General features: G+C 30.0%; 1 protein-coding gene across 1 annotated transcript in view; it reads right to left on the bottom strand.

The window, feature by feature from the left end:
• LOC147079981 (dipeptidase 1-like) overlaps positions 1-8,242 on the bottom strand; it is a 362,545-nt gene extending 354,303 nt beyond the window's left edge. The window contains exon 1 of the mRNA XM_085953516.1: positions 8,112-8,242. Coding sequence (XP_085809642.1) covers positions 8,112-8,230 — 119 coding nt within the window. The 5' untranslated portion in view covers positions 8,231-8,242. The remainder of the gene's footprint in view (positions 1-8,111) is intronic.
• Positions 8,243-16,363: the final 8,121 nt, after the last annotated feature.

Genomic DNA, 16,363 nt, shown 5'->3' with positions numbered 1-16,363 from the left:
GCATGTAAGTAACTAACAAAATTACATGTTGGTTATATTTTCTTAGTACTATTACGTTGTTCCATCAAGAAATAACAGTGAAAAATAATAATATAAATACTTTACATAACCTTAACATCGAGGCTGGCAATTCAAAGAGTAGGTTTAATATAGGAAATTTTCAGCGAAAATTAGTAATTTATAGGATTAGATTGCTTAAAATCCGGTATTTAGCTTCCCAAACGTACGTCAGCAAGAGTGTTATTCTGTCCTGGAATTATAATTATTATTTTTTGGTAGGGTAGCTAGCAAAAATATATGATGGAACCAACACACCCCCTTATGTCAAATTGCTCCACTGAAAGTTTCAAATTATCACTTCCGTGCTTTGATTTAGCAGACTGGATATGTTTTAATATAATAATAATAAATATCATTATTAAACATTGTGAATAAATGACTAAAAATATAAGATATTAACTATTAATCCTATTTCATAGTACGCACAATTATTGTATACAAGATAAATGTCGGTTTTGTGTTTATAAGAAATAAAGTGATAAAAAATAATAGAATAAAGGATAATATTGCATCGAACTGTTGGCTCTGAAAACAACTTAACTTACAAAAAATATTCACGATAACTGTTGTATCATATTCACCCCATCTGCCAACATCTTGTATTTTTTTATATGACAAAAGAAATACATATAATACAATGTAATACATATATGTATAAGGATAGCCTTACCAGGCGCAACGCAAAAAAAATGCTATGGACGTTGAAAGATACAATGATATTTTTTGCAGACCGATGAGCTCCAATCATATTATTATTTATGGTGTATTTGAGAAAAGAGATTTCCTTATTCGTTCGGGGGAGACTTTTTCAGTTATTTTTTGCTAGTTTTTTCGACAATGGCTTTCTTAAAAATGATTTTAGTATATGAAAATTATTGTATCATTATTTCCCATTGAATAGCGGCTAAACTCGTTATGTTTATCAACTTAAGTTGGCGCAATTTGACAAAGTTATCAGTGGCTTTGTTTTTTATCCATTTGGTTACGAAATACATGTGATATCAACACGTAAACAATATATTAATATCTCGATTAGTTATCTTATTAACACAGGGTATTTGATTTAACACCTCTGGTTTGATAAGATTCCTAGAAATAAGCTATGGATTTAATTCAAAAATTATATTATTGTATATAAATAGGTATTAAGTTAAATATATATCCGATATCGAGAGTGTCACCACTAAATTAATAATTTGGCGATAATACAATCTCATTTTCAGTATCTATACTAATAGTGCGTCACCGAGAATTTTTCTTTGAGGAAGTTACAACTGTAGCAATCATGCCACTCAGCATTAAATGAGTAGGTACCTAACACACTTTAATATGTATATTTTGTTGTCGAAACAAAGCAAATAATAGAGCAGTGGTGCAGTGCGTAAGTGGCCTTCCATCCCGGAGTTCTGGGTTCGATTCCCGGTGAGGTCAAAATATATTTACATAATCTAATACGTAAATTCCTCCAATCCTGGGAGTTTTACGCTATTATTAGGCTTCACGGCCTGTTGTGGTGTTTAATAAAGAAAAAATAATAAAAATACAAATAATAATATTCCTCAGTATTTCCTTAATCATAACTATATCAATAGGGTCTGCTATGATTTGTAATTGCGACAATATCTCTTGTAATATATGTACTGCATTTGTATAAATTGGAGAAACAGCGCAGGAATCCTCACTCAACTCATTGAGTCCGTCACGAGACGCACTACTATTGTCACGAGTTCTTAACTCGACATAGTTAACCATCACTCTACTCGAATCAAGTCTCATAGTTCATTAATATAATCAATTTCTTGATCACATCGATCTCACCAGTACATCATTACACGCGATTATAATCTCAGGATGACATCTTTATTATTGTATTGTTGTATCAACCAATAAACTCTCCTCCAAACATCTACGCAACAACAACCTTTACTTCCGCCAAACAACCATTGATAGGATAGTTGGTGGAAAATATATAAAGACACCAAAAAATATTTATGTCAATTTATTGCTTTCTATTCATTGTCAAATTGACACTAAGCAAACCTAATATTACATCAAATATGTACGCTGAGTGTTCGAGCGAAGTGGTCATAAAAAATAGCAGTGAAAATTCCGAGAGCCAAAAATTTATTTTTGGTAATCATTATGATGGCAAAGAATAGCAACATTAACGCTGAACCCTGTCAAAATTATTTTTTACTGCGTACGCTCACGTATTAAATGTGTCATTTTTTAAAAGCTTTTCGCTTTTTTTTAAATTTAAATACCCACCTGTTTCGGCGCGTATTTTTTGCGTGTAAACTCGTATCCACTTAGTGATTCTGGTGCCAATTTAAGAAGTCTAACTCATTTAGATAAATATTGATTTATTTATTTTTATTAAAAAAAATCTAATCTCTGATGTTAAAACAATCAAATAAATATGCAGCTGTAAGAGAGATTATGAGCAAATCACGTTTTAAGCTGTGTCAAATATCATCATTATAATATATTATTCGTGTAAGGGGTATTTCCCGATATATGTTTCTTTATATGTAACCATCTCAAATTCAAAATTCATTATTTTGATATCCATTCATTGTATACAAGATATAAAAAAAAACAAAAGAAGTTCGCAAATACTGGCATTTGCTACTATCCACTCGTTTTATAGAAGATTACCTATATCATCCATGCACTTTTCTGCTATATTGCTTTACTTGTAGTCATTAAGAGGCCATTCATAGACTGAAAACGTATGCGGTTTAGAACCATGTGCCCATACTAAATTTATAATATATGTTCATGAAAATATATTTTCAATAATTTTGTAAGTGCATGGTATAAACGGATACGATCAGATGCTTATAACATACTTTGTGAAAATATATTTCGATGAACAGAAATCATAAGTTTAGTATGGCACACGGTTCTAAGGCGCATACGGTTTCAGTATATGGATGGCTCTTACAATACAGCTCCATGTTTCATATCGATAGTAGAAAGGAAAAAGGTCGTAACTTGCATTTGCATAATACTTAACGTTGTATACGACTTAATTCAAAGAATGTAAGATGGAAATGTCGATTTATTATCTAAATTTAGCTAGCAATTTAAAAAAAAAAAAAAAGGGAGGAAGTGACGTGGGAAAGACGACTTAACCATAATTTGTTTCTTTTTTTAATTAACTCAATAATCAATATTGGATTTGAGATACAAAAACTAAACTATTAATTATCATGTATTTCAACGTTATGTCTATTTTGTATTTTTATTTTGATCGAAAACTATAACAAAAACGTTTTTGTGCCTCCTATAAAATTTGATTGGTGTGGATTACGCCCTTTTTCCTTTCTAAAGTCGATATGTATACATGAGCACCGGTATCATACATTGATTGAACACGATACGCTTCAGGCATATAGTAATATAGGTATTTGTATAATACTTACTGTTCAATCAAAATATCAATATTAGATACAATTTCACGATAAATTTCGATATGTATATAAGTATCGGCTTGTTTTAATTAATCATCATCAATATTATTATGAAGACGTCGACAACAAGAGGTGGGTTTTGGCTTCCTCTAACAACTATAACATCCACTTTATTAATTTAGATACTAGTGATATCTCACAACTTCATTCAAGTGAAATACTGAATTAAAAAGTAATTAAAAATAAGCCTAATAGCAGTTATAGCGAAACAAACGGATACAATTTAAAAAAAAAACTATATTTTGTACTTCGCGTTATGGAAATAGTTAAAACGCTGATCAAAATATAAATATATCTTAATTACAGATAGATTTAATACACGCATATTCTATTATATAATATAAATTTACTATGACCATAACGTAGTTATCATTATTTTGAATTGGAAGTGTATCTTTATTGAACATACATAATTTGAAAATATCTCATATACCCACTAGAAAAAATCATATTTGAAAAATGTACGATGCTCGACGGGATTTGAACGCGTATAACCACTGGTATCGCGCCACTGTGCATTAACCAATTATGCTACGAGCCTCTTAAATGGGTTTTTTAAATATGATTTTTTCTAGTGGGTATTTTGGGTGTTTTCAAGTTATGTACATATATTTAATATAATATGGAATGTTACATTTTCAAATTTTAGTGAATCATTCGTTGAATAAAAGAAAAAATGGTTTATTTATATCTGTATCCTGATTTAACTATATAAAAATATATATAACATATTATGATTAGTAAGTATAGGTTTTCAGAAATATAAGCATTTTTCTATTTAAAACTTTAAAGCCATGTATCAAGCAATCACATTATACGAAGTTTACGTTTTTGAAGTTATACTTATTCAGGCGCATTTGGAAAATCAGATCAGAGTGTATTTTTGGTGTGTGACAAAATTTATTTTTTCACACGAAAAAAAACGCGCTCGATTGGATTCGAACCACCGATTGTTCGGTTATCAGCCGAACGAACTACCTTTACGCCACAGTATGATACTGCAATTGTGATGATTATACAGTATAATATTATAGTTTATAATTGTTCCGTTGCCTAGGCAGCGAATTTATTATTGTCGGCCATTTACAATTCCTTACGTAAACAAACTATTAAACGTCATAGTGGCAGTTGTTACTTTAAAAATAAAAACAACGATAAATAATTATGTAATTTAGTAATATAAGTTAAAGTGTATAGAAATAAACCAACGGCGTTCCAATAAGCGGTCCTTTTTCTTGAGTGTGTAATTTAACAAGATAATTATGAGCTAGTCGAAGAATCTAGTTTTTCACAAGTTCTGTTTTTGTTTTGTTACGCCAAAGAAGTATAACTTCTAACGCGCGTACACACCGATTTTTTTTTCAATACGCCCAGTATTTACCAACGACAGGAATCTTTAGTCAAAACGGATTCTAATTTTCCACTTAATTTGAATGCTTGGTTGCTCTGATGGAGTATTAAGTCGCAAGTAAAAGTTTCGACAAGTTTATGTTTTGTTTAATTCTTGATAGCCTTGTAAAGCTTTACATACAAACGACTTATTCGCCGTCTTATTAATTAAAGTCGACATTTTAGTATTTCGCCTTTTCAATTGCTTTGACATGAATTCATATTTCCTGCGCTCAAGTGATATTTCATTCCAATACACACTTAAAATGTTGTTAACTTTTTGAAGTAGATTACTAGAATATTCGATAATAATTTCATTTTTTTTATTGTTTTATTTTATTTATTTAGGAAACAAACAGTTACATACTGATTACAAAAATTTAAAATATTATAATGAAAAGTTATTGCAACCAGCGAAGTTTCCATGTATAAATTAAAATATAGTTAAACCTAACAAGAAAGAGTGTAAGAATAACATAAACATAAAGAAATTACGTAAGAAAATAACATGTGAAATAATGAATAATTAAATTATGCACAAAAAAGTAACATTTAAAAAAAATATATATACCTAAGTATATATATATATATATATATTTATACAAAATTTTGGAGATAGCGCGTTTAAATGAAACAGGTGGATTATCAAAAGGATCAACTTTGGAGAAATAAATATAATTTAAACAAGAGCGCCGAATAAAAGAGTTTTGTGCATAATTAGAATCGCTACGACTGACATGGTACAAAGTTTGGTTTCGCGTAAATCTTGATGGACAATGCAAGCCCACCCTTTCGAGTAAGTTTGGCGAGTCAACAAACCCGTTGATAATTTTAAAAATAAAATATTGATCAGATATAGAACGTCGACTTTCCAAAGATGGTACCATAAAAGTTGCAGTGGTCGAAATACAATTAGATACATCATAACAATAAGCTTTTGTAAGTAGGGTTTGTAAGTTTTACAAAATAGACCAATAATTTTAAACAAATAAAAACATTAAAGAAAACCTTCTTTAATCGAATATAGACGGATTCTACATAATATATGAAAGTTTATATCAAACTTTGCAATGTTATTGACTTTCCTATCAAAAATTTTCAGTATCATTTTTGATTCACTCAATCAATTCCATAAATTACCAAATCTGCAAATATAGCCAAGATAAACTTTAAAACTTGAATTTGTTATAGATTAATGATTTTATTGATTATGTAATATATTTCGAATACAATTTGTTCGACGTGTACTGGAACTAAAGCATTCATATTAGAATATGGAAGGATAAAACGCGTCAATTAATGTAGGTACATAGATTCGCCAAATCATGATTATTTAAAATTAAAAAAAAGATGACCAATCGTATGTCATATATTCATAATAATGAAATGTCAAAATAGATACTGAAAATGGCAGATATTACCCAGATTTTAAAAACACCAATTGAAAAAATAAATGACACAACAATAAAAATACCTAAATTAATAGGTGAGTATCAAGCAGTCGCAAAGGGTAGAGGTAGGCTGTTAAGATCTGACATAGATAGTGCATACTAAACAATGTCAATAAAACGCATTTGTTTTCATTGAACTAAGACTACAATGTGTAGATAATTTTTCTTAGTTTTCAAAATTCAATTAAACCCTATCTAATCCAAGCTATATTAAATAACAGTCAAAAAAATCGTTTATCTATAAAATATCTAAAATTATGCCATGAAACCTTACATAGTTTTAAGTATTTTATAGATAGAAGAATATTTTTATCGATTATAGTTTGGTTTAGGCAGGGCTTAAGGAATTATAAAACCAATCAAGACCATCTGTAATATGTATTCTTAATACAACTAAAATAAATAAGTATGACTGAAAAAGTGTGCACTTTTTTGTTGGATCGCCCATAGCACAACTAAATTATTGTGGTTTGGTTTAGGTAGGGTTTAATTAAAATTCAGCACCATCTAAAAATTGTATTCTTAGTTCGATGAAAACAAATAAGTATGAGTGATAAAGTTTAGTATGCACTACTTATATCGAATCTTAGCAGCCTACATCCACCCTTCGCCGCTGGTATCAAAGTTATATAAAACAATTGAAAATATAATCAATCTACTGAGGTTATTAGGTCTTTGAATAGAATTTTATTTTACTTATTAGAAAAATAAAATATTAGTGATCAACTTAAAATACATTTTTCACAATTTTAAGATTGTCGATTATTCAAGTTATATTATTACATCCGTGTGGGTATGACTGCCATTAACAACTACTCATAAATACAAAAATATTTTACCTACGTTGGTGTTATATTGAAGCAGCGCTATATATGTACACGTTACGCATACACTTAAAAAGTTATCCTGAATTGCTTTTAGGGTTGTACCATCCTTACTCAGATAGATATAAAAAAAGAAATAAAATTGAATGTGTAACCACATTTTTATTAAAAGGCTGATTCAGTATAATATGTCATAAGAATATACGAGTCAATCAATATAGGTATGTACATCGTAATAAATACTATCGAAATTAGGATTTAAAGACATGCAATAAAGAACCTTAATAAATAAATAACCTTAGACTCATATATTTTTTAACTAAGTACCTACCTACATTCATATTATCTATTTCTATATGGGATTTATAAAAATAAATGATTATATGTATTTGCTCTGTCTGTAGAAGTATAAATAATTCATAGTATTCAATAATATTTATTTGTAGTCTATTTTTATAATGAAACATTGTCTTTACTAAACTAAATGAATGATTGTTGTATCTATTTGCTCCTAAAATTGACTTGTGACTGTTGCCGAATAATGTCTTGTGAAACATTTTAGCATGGAACATGTTTTACCCGTGAACACCCAGGCGTAATCGTTTCGAAAAGGATGTTAGCCACTTGCTCAACCTATAATCAACCTCATACACAAATTGAAAAACAATATGTGTACTTGCCAGACCAAGGGTTCGAACCTGGGACCCACGACGTTATAGGTCGACGCTTAAGCCGTGCGGTTATCGTGGGTGGGGGGGCGGAAAATGATACATAATTTCATTCTCTGCATATATGCAATACGTCAATATTAAAATAAACATATGTGTACTACCATTTTAATTTATTTTTAGTATCCATTAATCTGTAGTTTTCTTACTTATGTTAAAATTATATTTGAAATTGTATCTTACCCATCAATTAGCGGAACTTCTGATAGGATCTGCTGTGCTGTCTCTAGTCGCTCTCGATCTGATGCTGCAGTCGCCAGGACAAGGAGACCTGCAGCCAGGGTCCAAAGGCTTGCGCCCATGGCTACCCTTCGTGGTATAGTATCTGAAAAAGAGTATTCTTTTAGCTGGCAATAATATAAATTAACATCGCAATTTTCATTGTCTACTAAACTCCGTATCTAACTGGAAGGTTTTTCCACAGTATTATCACTAGAATCGATTCATAGCTACTCTCCTAACCCCATTTATGGGATAGGCAGTGGGAGGACAAGGGAACACACGCCATACAATAAATCTCTGTGATAGTAATAACTTCATTCAAAGACATCTTGATGATTTAGATTATATGTTGGCAACTGGTAGTTCGCGCGTGCATTTTTACAATACTATAATTTTATGGTTTTTTTTTAATAATTTCAAAAATCAAAAATAGGCTAAATAAACTTTGATTTTAAAACTGAAAATTCATAATATATATATATATATATACACCAATGACGAAGGAACAATACCTACAGAGATGACTTTTTAAATTATAACGTAATTAGATACTGAAGATTACATTCGCTTTGAAAAATATCAATTTCAATTTCGTCAATGATTATCAAAAAAAAAGAATTCACCAGTTTTGCAAAGAGGACAGTTACATTTGGAATTATATACATTTACAAACATAATTTCAGTCTTAATTTTAAAAAAATAAGTATATGTAGCTACTTATAAATAATTTAACTGCTGGAAAATAGCCACAAAATTCAAATTATGCAGGGAGATGGACAGTGATTCATAAACTGTATTTTTGTTTTTATTAATAATCTATTTTATTAATAACATATTTCAGACTCATTTTTTACATAAAAAATCGGTGTGTACTTATGTACGCGCGTTAGAAGTTATACTTCTTTGGCGTAACAAAACAAAAACAAAACTTGTGATAATCTAGATTCTTCGACTAGCTCTTAATTATCTTGATAAATTATACACTGAAAAAAACCGCTTATTGGAACGCCGTTGGTTTATTTCTATATACTTTTACTTATATTACTAAATGATATAATTATTTATCGTTGTTTTTATTTTTAAGTAACAACTGCCACTATGACGTTTAATAGTTTGTTTACGTAAGGAATTGCAAATGCGCAACGGAACAATTCTAAACTATAATATTATACTGTATAATCGTCACGATTGCAGTATCATTCTGTGGCGTAATGGTTGTGCGTTCGGCTGATAACCGAACAATCGTTGGTTCGAATCCGTTCGAGTGTGTTTTTTTGTGTGAAAAAATAAAATATGTGTTACATGTCACACCCCAAAAATACACTCTGATCTGATTTTCCGAACGCGCCTAAAGAAGTTTCACTTCAAAAATATTTTATAGATTAATTCGATACTTCACGACGGAGTTACACAATATATATCCATTTTTTGTTCACTTTTTACATAATTAATAGATACTTACTTGATCAATTTTCTTGTACACTATTTTTTATAATAATATAACATAAAAATAATCATTAGGTGCTTATATCAAAATATTAGATTGAAATAAAAAAAAACGTTAATAACAAATAAAAAAAAATTTCCATTGTTGATTAATATTAATGCAATATGCTTAACTATCGTTCAGTCAAAACTTAATTTTCGCGCGATACTGAAAAAAACAACAAAACGTCTCCACAAAATATTACTTGTATAAAAAAAAGTGTTGACTTTATAACTTATTAAATTTGTTATAGTATATTTTTTATATAAAAAAATTTACATTCCCGATTAATCTCGTTTTTACGCTTTTAAAGGCGTGTTATTTATTTATTTTTCCATATTATGCTGGCAGCTTTCGCTATTTCTCTTATGTAAGTAGGTAGGTAAGTGGAAAAGTAAAAAAAAACATGAAGGCGCTCGGCTTTATTTTTTTTACAAACTTTTTTAATGTCTACCTAGCTTTGTTTATGTAATACATGCTTTATAAATCCATTACTTTCGTGCCTCGTTTGCTCTGACAAAGAAAATTTTTGAATAATTTTATATATCACGATATATATTATACTATATATACCAATAATATATCCTTTTGATGTTGAAAGTTCTGTATTATAAAATATTTTTATCCACTTCATTCAATGTTAATTGTATATCAATAAAAAACCGTCTAGCTTTAAGTCGAACACATTTTTTTTCTATGTTACAAGCTGTATTACGACGCTGGATTAAGGTATCAATTAAATGAAACTGGTGTAGAAGTAGACTACGGGACTTATGAATGGATTCACGTGAGTTAGTTTGTCTCCCTGCTTCAGATCCAAGGATACCTCCAAACTAGAGGTGGGAAAACTGGTAGATTTTGAAGACGAAGTATACTTACTACCAGTATAAAAAAATACTTAGTATCGAAACTTGTTCCAAAATACTTACTAGTATTTGAAATAACGGCTTTAATAGAACCACCAAAAATACACTGAGCCGATTCCGCTTTTCGAAATGTCCCATTTATTATTAATTTTTAAACACATTTTAAAATTTATAAGATGTTTTTATATTAGATTATAATATTCTTGTTAACATAAAATGAATATACTTACAATGATTTTTTTTTATTTAAAACATGTTTTAAGCTGTCATAACAAGCCTGTGCCGTCACCCGTGGGAATGTACTGCCAATTACGCACAATTTATAACCTATTGTCCATACATAAGATTATGTCATTCGAGTGCATAGACTAGGGTTGGCGAACCTTTTTATGTACGTGTGCCAAAATTTCCCAAATATTATTTTTCAACTCTCTGGCGTGCCGAGCATTTTTTCATGAGGAAAAAATAGTTTTTAAAAATCCTATTAAAAAAATGATGATATTCTAGATACCACTCACAGAACATAGCAGACATATAATACGAGTAGCTTAATCACTTTTTTCAATTACGCCATACATTTCGGTCCACCAATTTTGAAACTGACTGCCAGAATTACTACTACTAGCTTTACCAAAATTTTTGTTTCTTATTTGGTGCAGTCATTTTTTGTGGGAATAAATGAAATTGTTTCTTAATGTTAATTAATTTGGTTCTTATCGCACAAATAAACATGATAATTGCTCCATTCAGATGAGGCATTCTCTCGCTATAGTGGTCTCAAGCATTGTAAATTGATCAAAATTAGAGGCTCGTGGCGCGGTACCCCCCGCCGCCTGATGAAGTTAGTGTAGTACTGTAGTATTCCCCAAATGGTATTCCGCGGAACTTCAGGATTCCGTGTAAAATAATGGGTATTTTGTGTATTTTTTAGCGATTTTTGGTATTTTTAAATAAATCCACTTGAATTGTCGGCACTCGGCATCATATTATTATGAAGCAGTGATCACCACCCCACCCCGTTTTGTGATAGAAATGTAACATGCGACCCTTCACAATATTGGATAAATAGTCATTTTTATTAGTCGGGAAACACTAAAAATAATTATAAAATAAAATTCTATTCGTCAACGTAAAAAAAGTTTATTTTTTTAAATTAAATTTAAAGTAAATTTGTGTATCCTTATCTCATTTAACTGGTCAAAAGTAAAACACTATTATTGGTTGCTAAGGGGGTTCTAGCAACTAAATTATTAATATATACGTGCGTTACTATGGAAATCAATGTGAAATGTCAAAATGACATTTCAGTATTCTATATTTATTCAGTATTTCTATCAAGTAAAAAAAAGTATTTATTAATACATAGAATTGTCAAGTTTATATGATTCAACAGAAAATTTAAAAACGTGGTATATAAAAAGTTCTTTTTATCTTGTAATTATTCCATATTATTTTACTGCTAATTTTTAATCGATAATATTAGTTTGATATCCGTGTATTATGGAATTCGCCGATGACATAGTAATTTGAAGACTTCCAAATGAGAGTGCACTCTAGTAGGTAATTAATAAAGTAATTTTTAATTAACTATTTTTTTTATTCAGCGAATAATTCAAAAGACTTAAGAATGTAACATTCTAATTATTGAACATACTTACATAATTTTGAAAACACTTCTAAGAAAATATATTATAAACGATAGAAAAAAAAGTAAGAATCGCAGCAATCGAACGTGCATCTCTCGGGTATTGCGCATACGCACATAGACCACTACGCTAAAGGAGTCATATTTAATTACGACAAATTTTAACTATTTTTTTTACTCACTGAAGAGACTAAAGGCTTTTATTACTCACTGAAGCGCTATCCATGTTTTTCAAAAAGATTTTTTCAATTTCTTATATTATAATATATTATTTTCTAAGAAGTGTTTTCAAACTTGTGTATGTTTAATAAAGTAATGTTAAAATAAATGCGAAAAAAACGTATTTAACTGAATGGCTCATCAAATAGGGATCTTTATTTAATGGCATTGCTTTTGGCGATCTAAATAATGTATCGAAACGTGATCTCTCATTGTCCCTTAAGCTAGGTGTTCAACCTTAATAAATGCTTAATCTGAACCCACAGACAATGATGAACTTAGATTATCACACCGTGGTATGAAGAGGTGCATGTTAGGCATAACACATAATGATAAAAACTGAATATTTAAAAAGGGAACAAAGTAGCGTAATAAACGATCCAATAAATTTTGATAAAAAAATTCGAATGAAAATTGGTTGGACACACAGCTTGAAGAAAAGACAAGGAACGACATGAATAAAATCAGCTTAAAGAGGCTTTCATCTAGCAGTGGATAAATCCGGGCTGATGGTCGTGACGATTTTTTTAGCACTTATATTAATATAATTATCAATCGAAATAAAAAAAATATAACCCTGTAATATTAATGAGTTTTACATTTATTTTCAATTTAAAATATACTTAGGTACTTACATATTAGCATTGTTAGGAAAAGAACCAACAACCTTCTCTGATTAAGCACTGTAATGAACTGGCGATATAATTGAATTTATTAAATTATGTTAACTCATAATATAACACTAATAGAACCAATATAATATGTACATGCTATTTATTCATAAATATATACAAATTAATGTGTCACGTCACGCATTACCAAAGTTATAAATACAATTACCAATGTGACCTAGTTTCATTACTGTAGCTATTTTTGTGTAATCTTTGCAAAATATTTTCATTTTGTTGTGATAGGCTTACTTATTCCAAATGTTGAAATCGATATTCCATCCGTTATGTATTTATTTTATCTATTGGTTCATACTACAGTAAAGTCGATAAATAAGATAACCAATACGTAGCAATATTGCAAATAATAAAATGCATAATATAGTGACAATCGATTGTATTGGAGAAAAATGATATGGAAAACTGCTGAAAATGTTGAATAATTTATTATTGTTATGTATACGGTATGTAAATTGATTGGAAAGTCGATAACATACATTTTTCTACAATGTAATTTAATATATCGATCATCGAATTCAAAACAACCACATCTGCATTTTTACAGTTTCGATAAAATCGCATTTGATGTTTTGAAGTTTTTTCAAGCATTAATTGAAAATAAAATGCTGCATTATATTACGATTTTTTGTTTAAAAACAAATCATCAAACTTCCATTATAATGATTTTAGAGCCTTATTTTAACATTTGCGGCCTTTTTGCACTACCAAAATTTCACAAACCTGCAGATTTGTGTTTATGCTTTATTTAGCACATGTGGTCATTTGGCATTGAAAAAAATACACTGGTAAGCAGCTTAATGTTTATGCTTTGTATAAAAAAACATTATTTGGAGAAATTATTAAATAATTTGTTAACAATTAATACACCATGTAAATAAAATTATAATATAAAAAAAATATATTTGGATTAAAATAAACTTAAAGCTTGCATAGCGCAACAATAGAGAATAACTTTATTTACACTTAAAAACTCTTAATAATGTCACAAGTGGGGAACCCAATCCCGAGTCAAATGTTTGATCCCGGGATTTCGAGATTAAAACTTGACGATACCGGAATTGGTCCCGGGATTGGCATTTTTCGATAGTTAATATTAAATTTTTATATATAAGTACAAAAAACATTGATAAAATCGGTCAAAAATAAATCTGGTATAATTAAATTTATACTATTTACGACATTTATTCTTAATATTGTGTTTAGTCTTTACATATAGCATATGAGATTGCTATTTCTGATAGTAAACACGTAATGAATGGGTTAGCGAGATTTAAAATAAGTAAAGCATGGTTTATGACCTTTCCGCTTCATAATTCCAATTAGTCAGCCAAATATGAAACTATCGTAAAACGTATGAGTTCATGGTGGAATCACTTTGTTAAAAGTGCGAAGCATTGTTTTTTTACAATCTTTCTCATTTTTATTAATTCATGTGAAAAAATAAAATGAGTTGGCTACACACGGGTAATAAATCAAACTTCATTCACTCAGTTAATTTCTAATGTAGTTAAGTATATGTTAAAAAGTATTTTTTCTGTTATATTTTCGTTTTTATTTTATTTTCCATAAAAATTGATAAAAAAAATCAATCCCGAAAGTTTCTGGATTATGTTTACCAATCCCGGGATTCATAGGTATCGAAAATAGTTCGGGATCCCGGGATTGGAAACCCTAGTCACAAGCATCGTGTAATTCAGTATCGAATCCACCCGTAGCGTTGTCAATAAGTAGTGATGATCCTGCTTCGTGTCCATTCAAATAATTATGATATACATCAGGAATTATGTTCGATTTACACAGATCTAGCAACTCTTTAAGTTTTGCTGATTGTATCTTTGGAGGTGAATAAGGTGGAAGAGACATAACGTCATTGTTGCTTGGTTGTTGGTTGATACAATACATAATACACTGTATACAATAATAAGGTTAATAACGTGAGATTATAATCGCGGATAATGATGTACTGGATAGATCGATATGATCAAGAGATTAATTCTATTAATAAACTGAGAAACTTAATTCGAGTGGAATAACGGATGTACTATAACGAGTGAGGAACTCTTGACAATAGTAGTACCTACGTCTCGTGAAGTCTAGTCGTTGAGTGAGGATTGATAGTTTTTCCTTCTTATTTATATTAATGCAGTACATATATTACAATGGATATTGTCGTAACTACTATCAAAGCAGACCCTACTGATCTTGTTACGATTGAGGAAATGCTGACAATTATTATTACTCTGTTTTGTTTTAACAACAAAACCTACATATTAAAGTGTGTTGCTAATTTAATGCTTACTGGTATGATTGCTACATAGCTTTGGGTAAGCAATATACGCAGCAACTAATTCGGGTTCCATTGTCGTTGTCAATTGCCGAGCTCGTGACTGTCTCCTAATTTAAATTAGATTGAATTTTTCCGCGGCATAATCTGTTTTATAATAATATATGGCGTCTCCTTTCTTACTTTAATTATTTTTATATCTCGCCACAATACTTTTTCCCTGTCTGTATTTATATTAAAATCTGATCTCATTGCTGTTGACAGTGTGGAGAAATTTGAAAAAGCTGTCAAATCATTCACTTTATAAGGAGTACCATTCTTTTTTGCCACTATAATTACGAGAGTCTACTATGCTGGGATATAAATCGGTCCAGATTTTAACTGCCTCTTTTTCTGACGTTCAATTGCCGCATGCATGGAATCACCCTCATGTTAGGTGTGACCTACAATTAAGTATTTGTCTGTAAATACTTGGATATTTAAAAAAAAATACGGCGTGTAAATACAATCTTATAAGTAGGCTTACCATACGTCCCGGTTTGACCGGGATTGTCCCGGCTTCACACATTGATCCCGGCATCCCGGCCGGTTTGGCATTTTGTCCTGGCTGTTATTCCGCCATAGATTTAATATAACTATTCCGCATATGAATAATAAATTCTCATGATTGACCGTAGATAGAAGACGTATTTTGTAAATGTTATTAACGACACTCCAAATAGAAAATATGTAAAACTAGCGCCTGTTGTTGTTAGATACTTATCAATGGGAGATGTGCACGTAAAACTGCTGGATGTTGAGTCTGCTCACGGCGAAAACATAGTTTCAACATTGCCTCGTCATGAAATTGATAAAAAAAATAGCTGCATTTTGTGGTGACAATAATTGTAACACGAGTTTTGGAGGCGTACATAGAAGGGGGCAAAATAACAGCCGACTAAATCAAGAACTTGGTGTTAATATCGTCGGCATTGGACGTAGAGCACATGTGCACAATATACTTAAATCTGATGTGGATGGTCTG

This window comes from Rhyacophila brunnea, unplaced genomic scaffold (assembly GCF_057557595.1).
Source record: "Rhyacophila brunnea isolate RB1 unplaced genomic scaffold, BYU_Rbru_1.0 scaffold_1, whole genome shotgun sequence".
NCBI classification, from domain to species: Eukaryota; Metazoa; Arthropoda; class Insecta; order Trichoptera; family Rhyacophilidae; genus Rhyacophila; species Rhyacophila brunnea.
The sequence above is the reverse complement of the archived record's forward strand: the minus strand, read 5'-3'. Positions and strand labels throughout refer to the sequence as shown.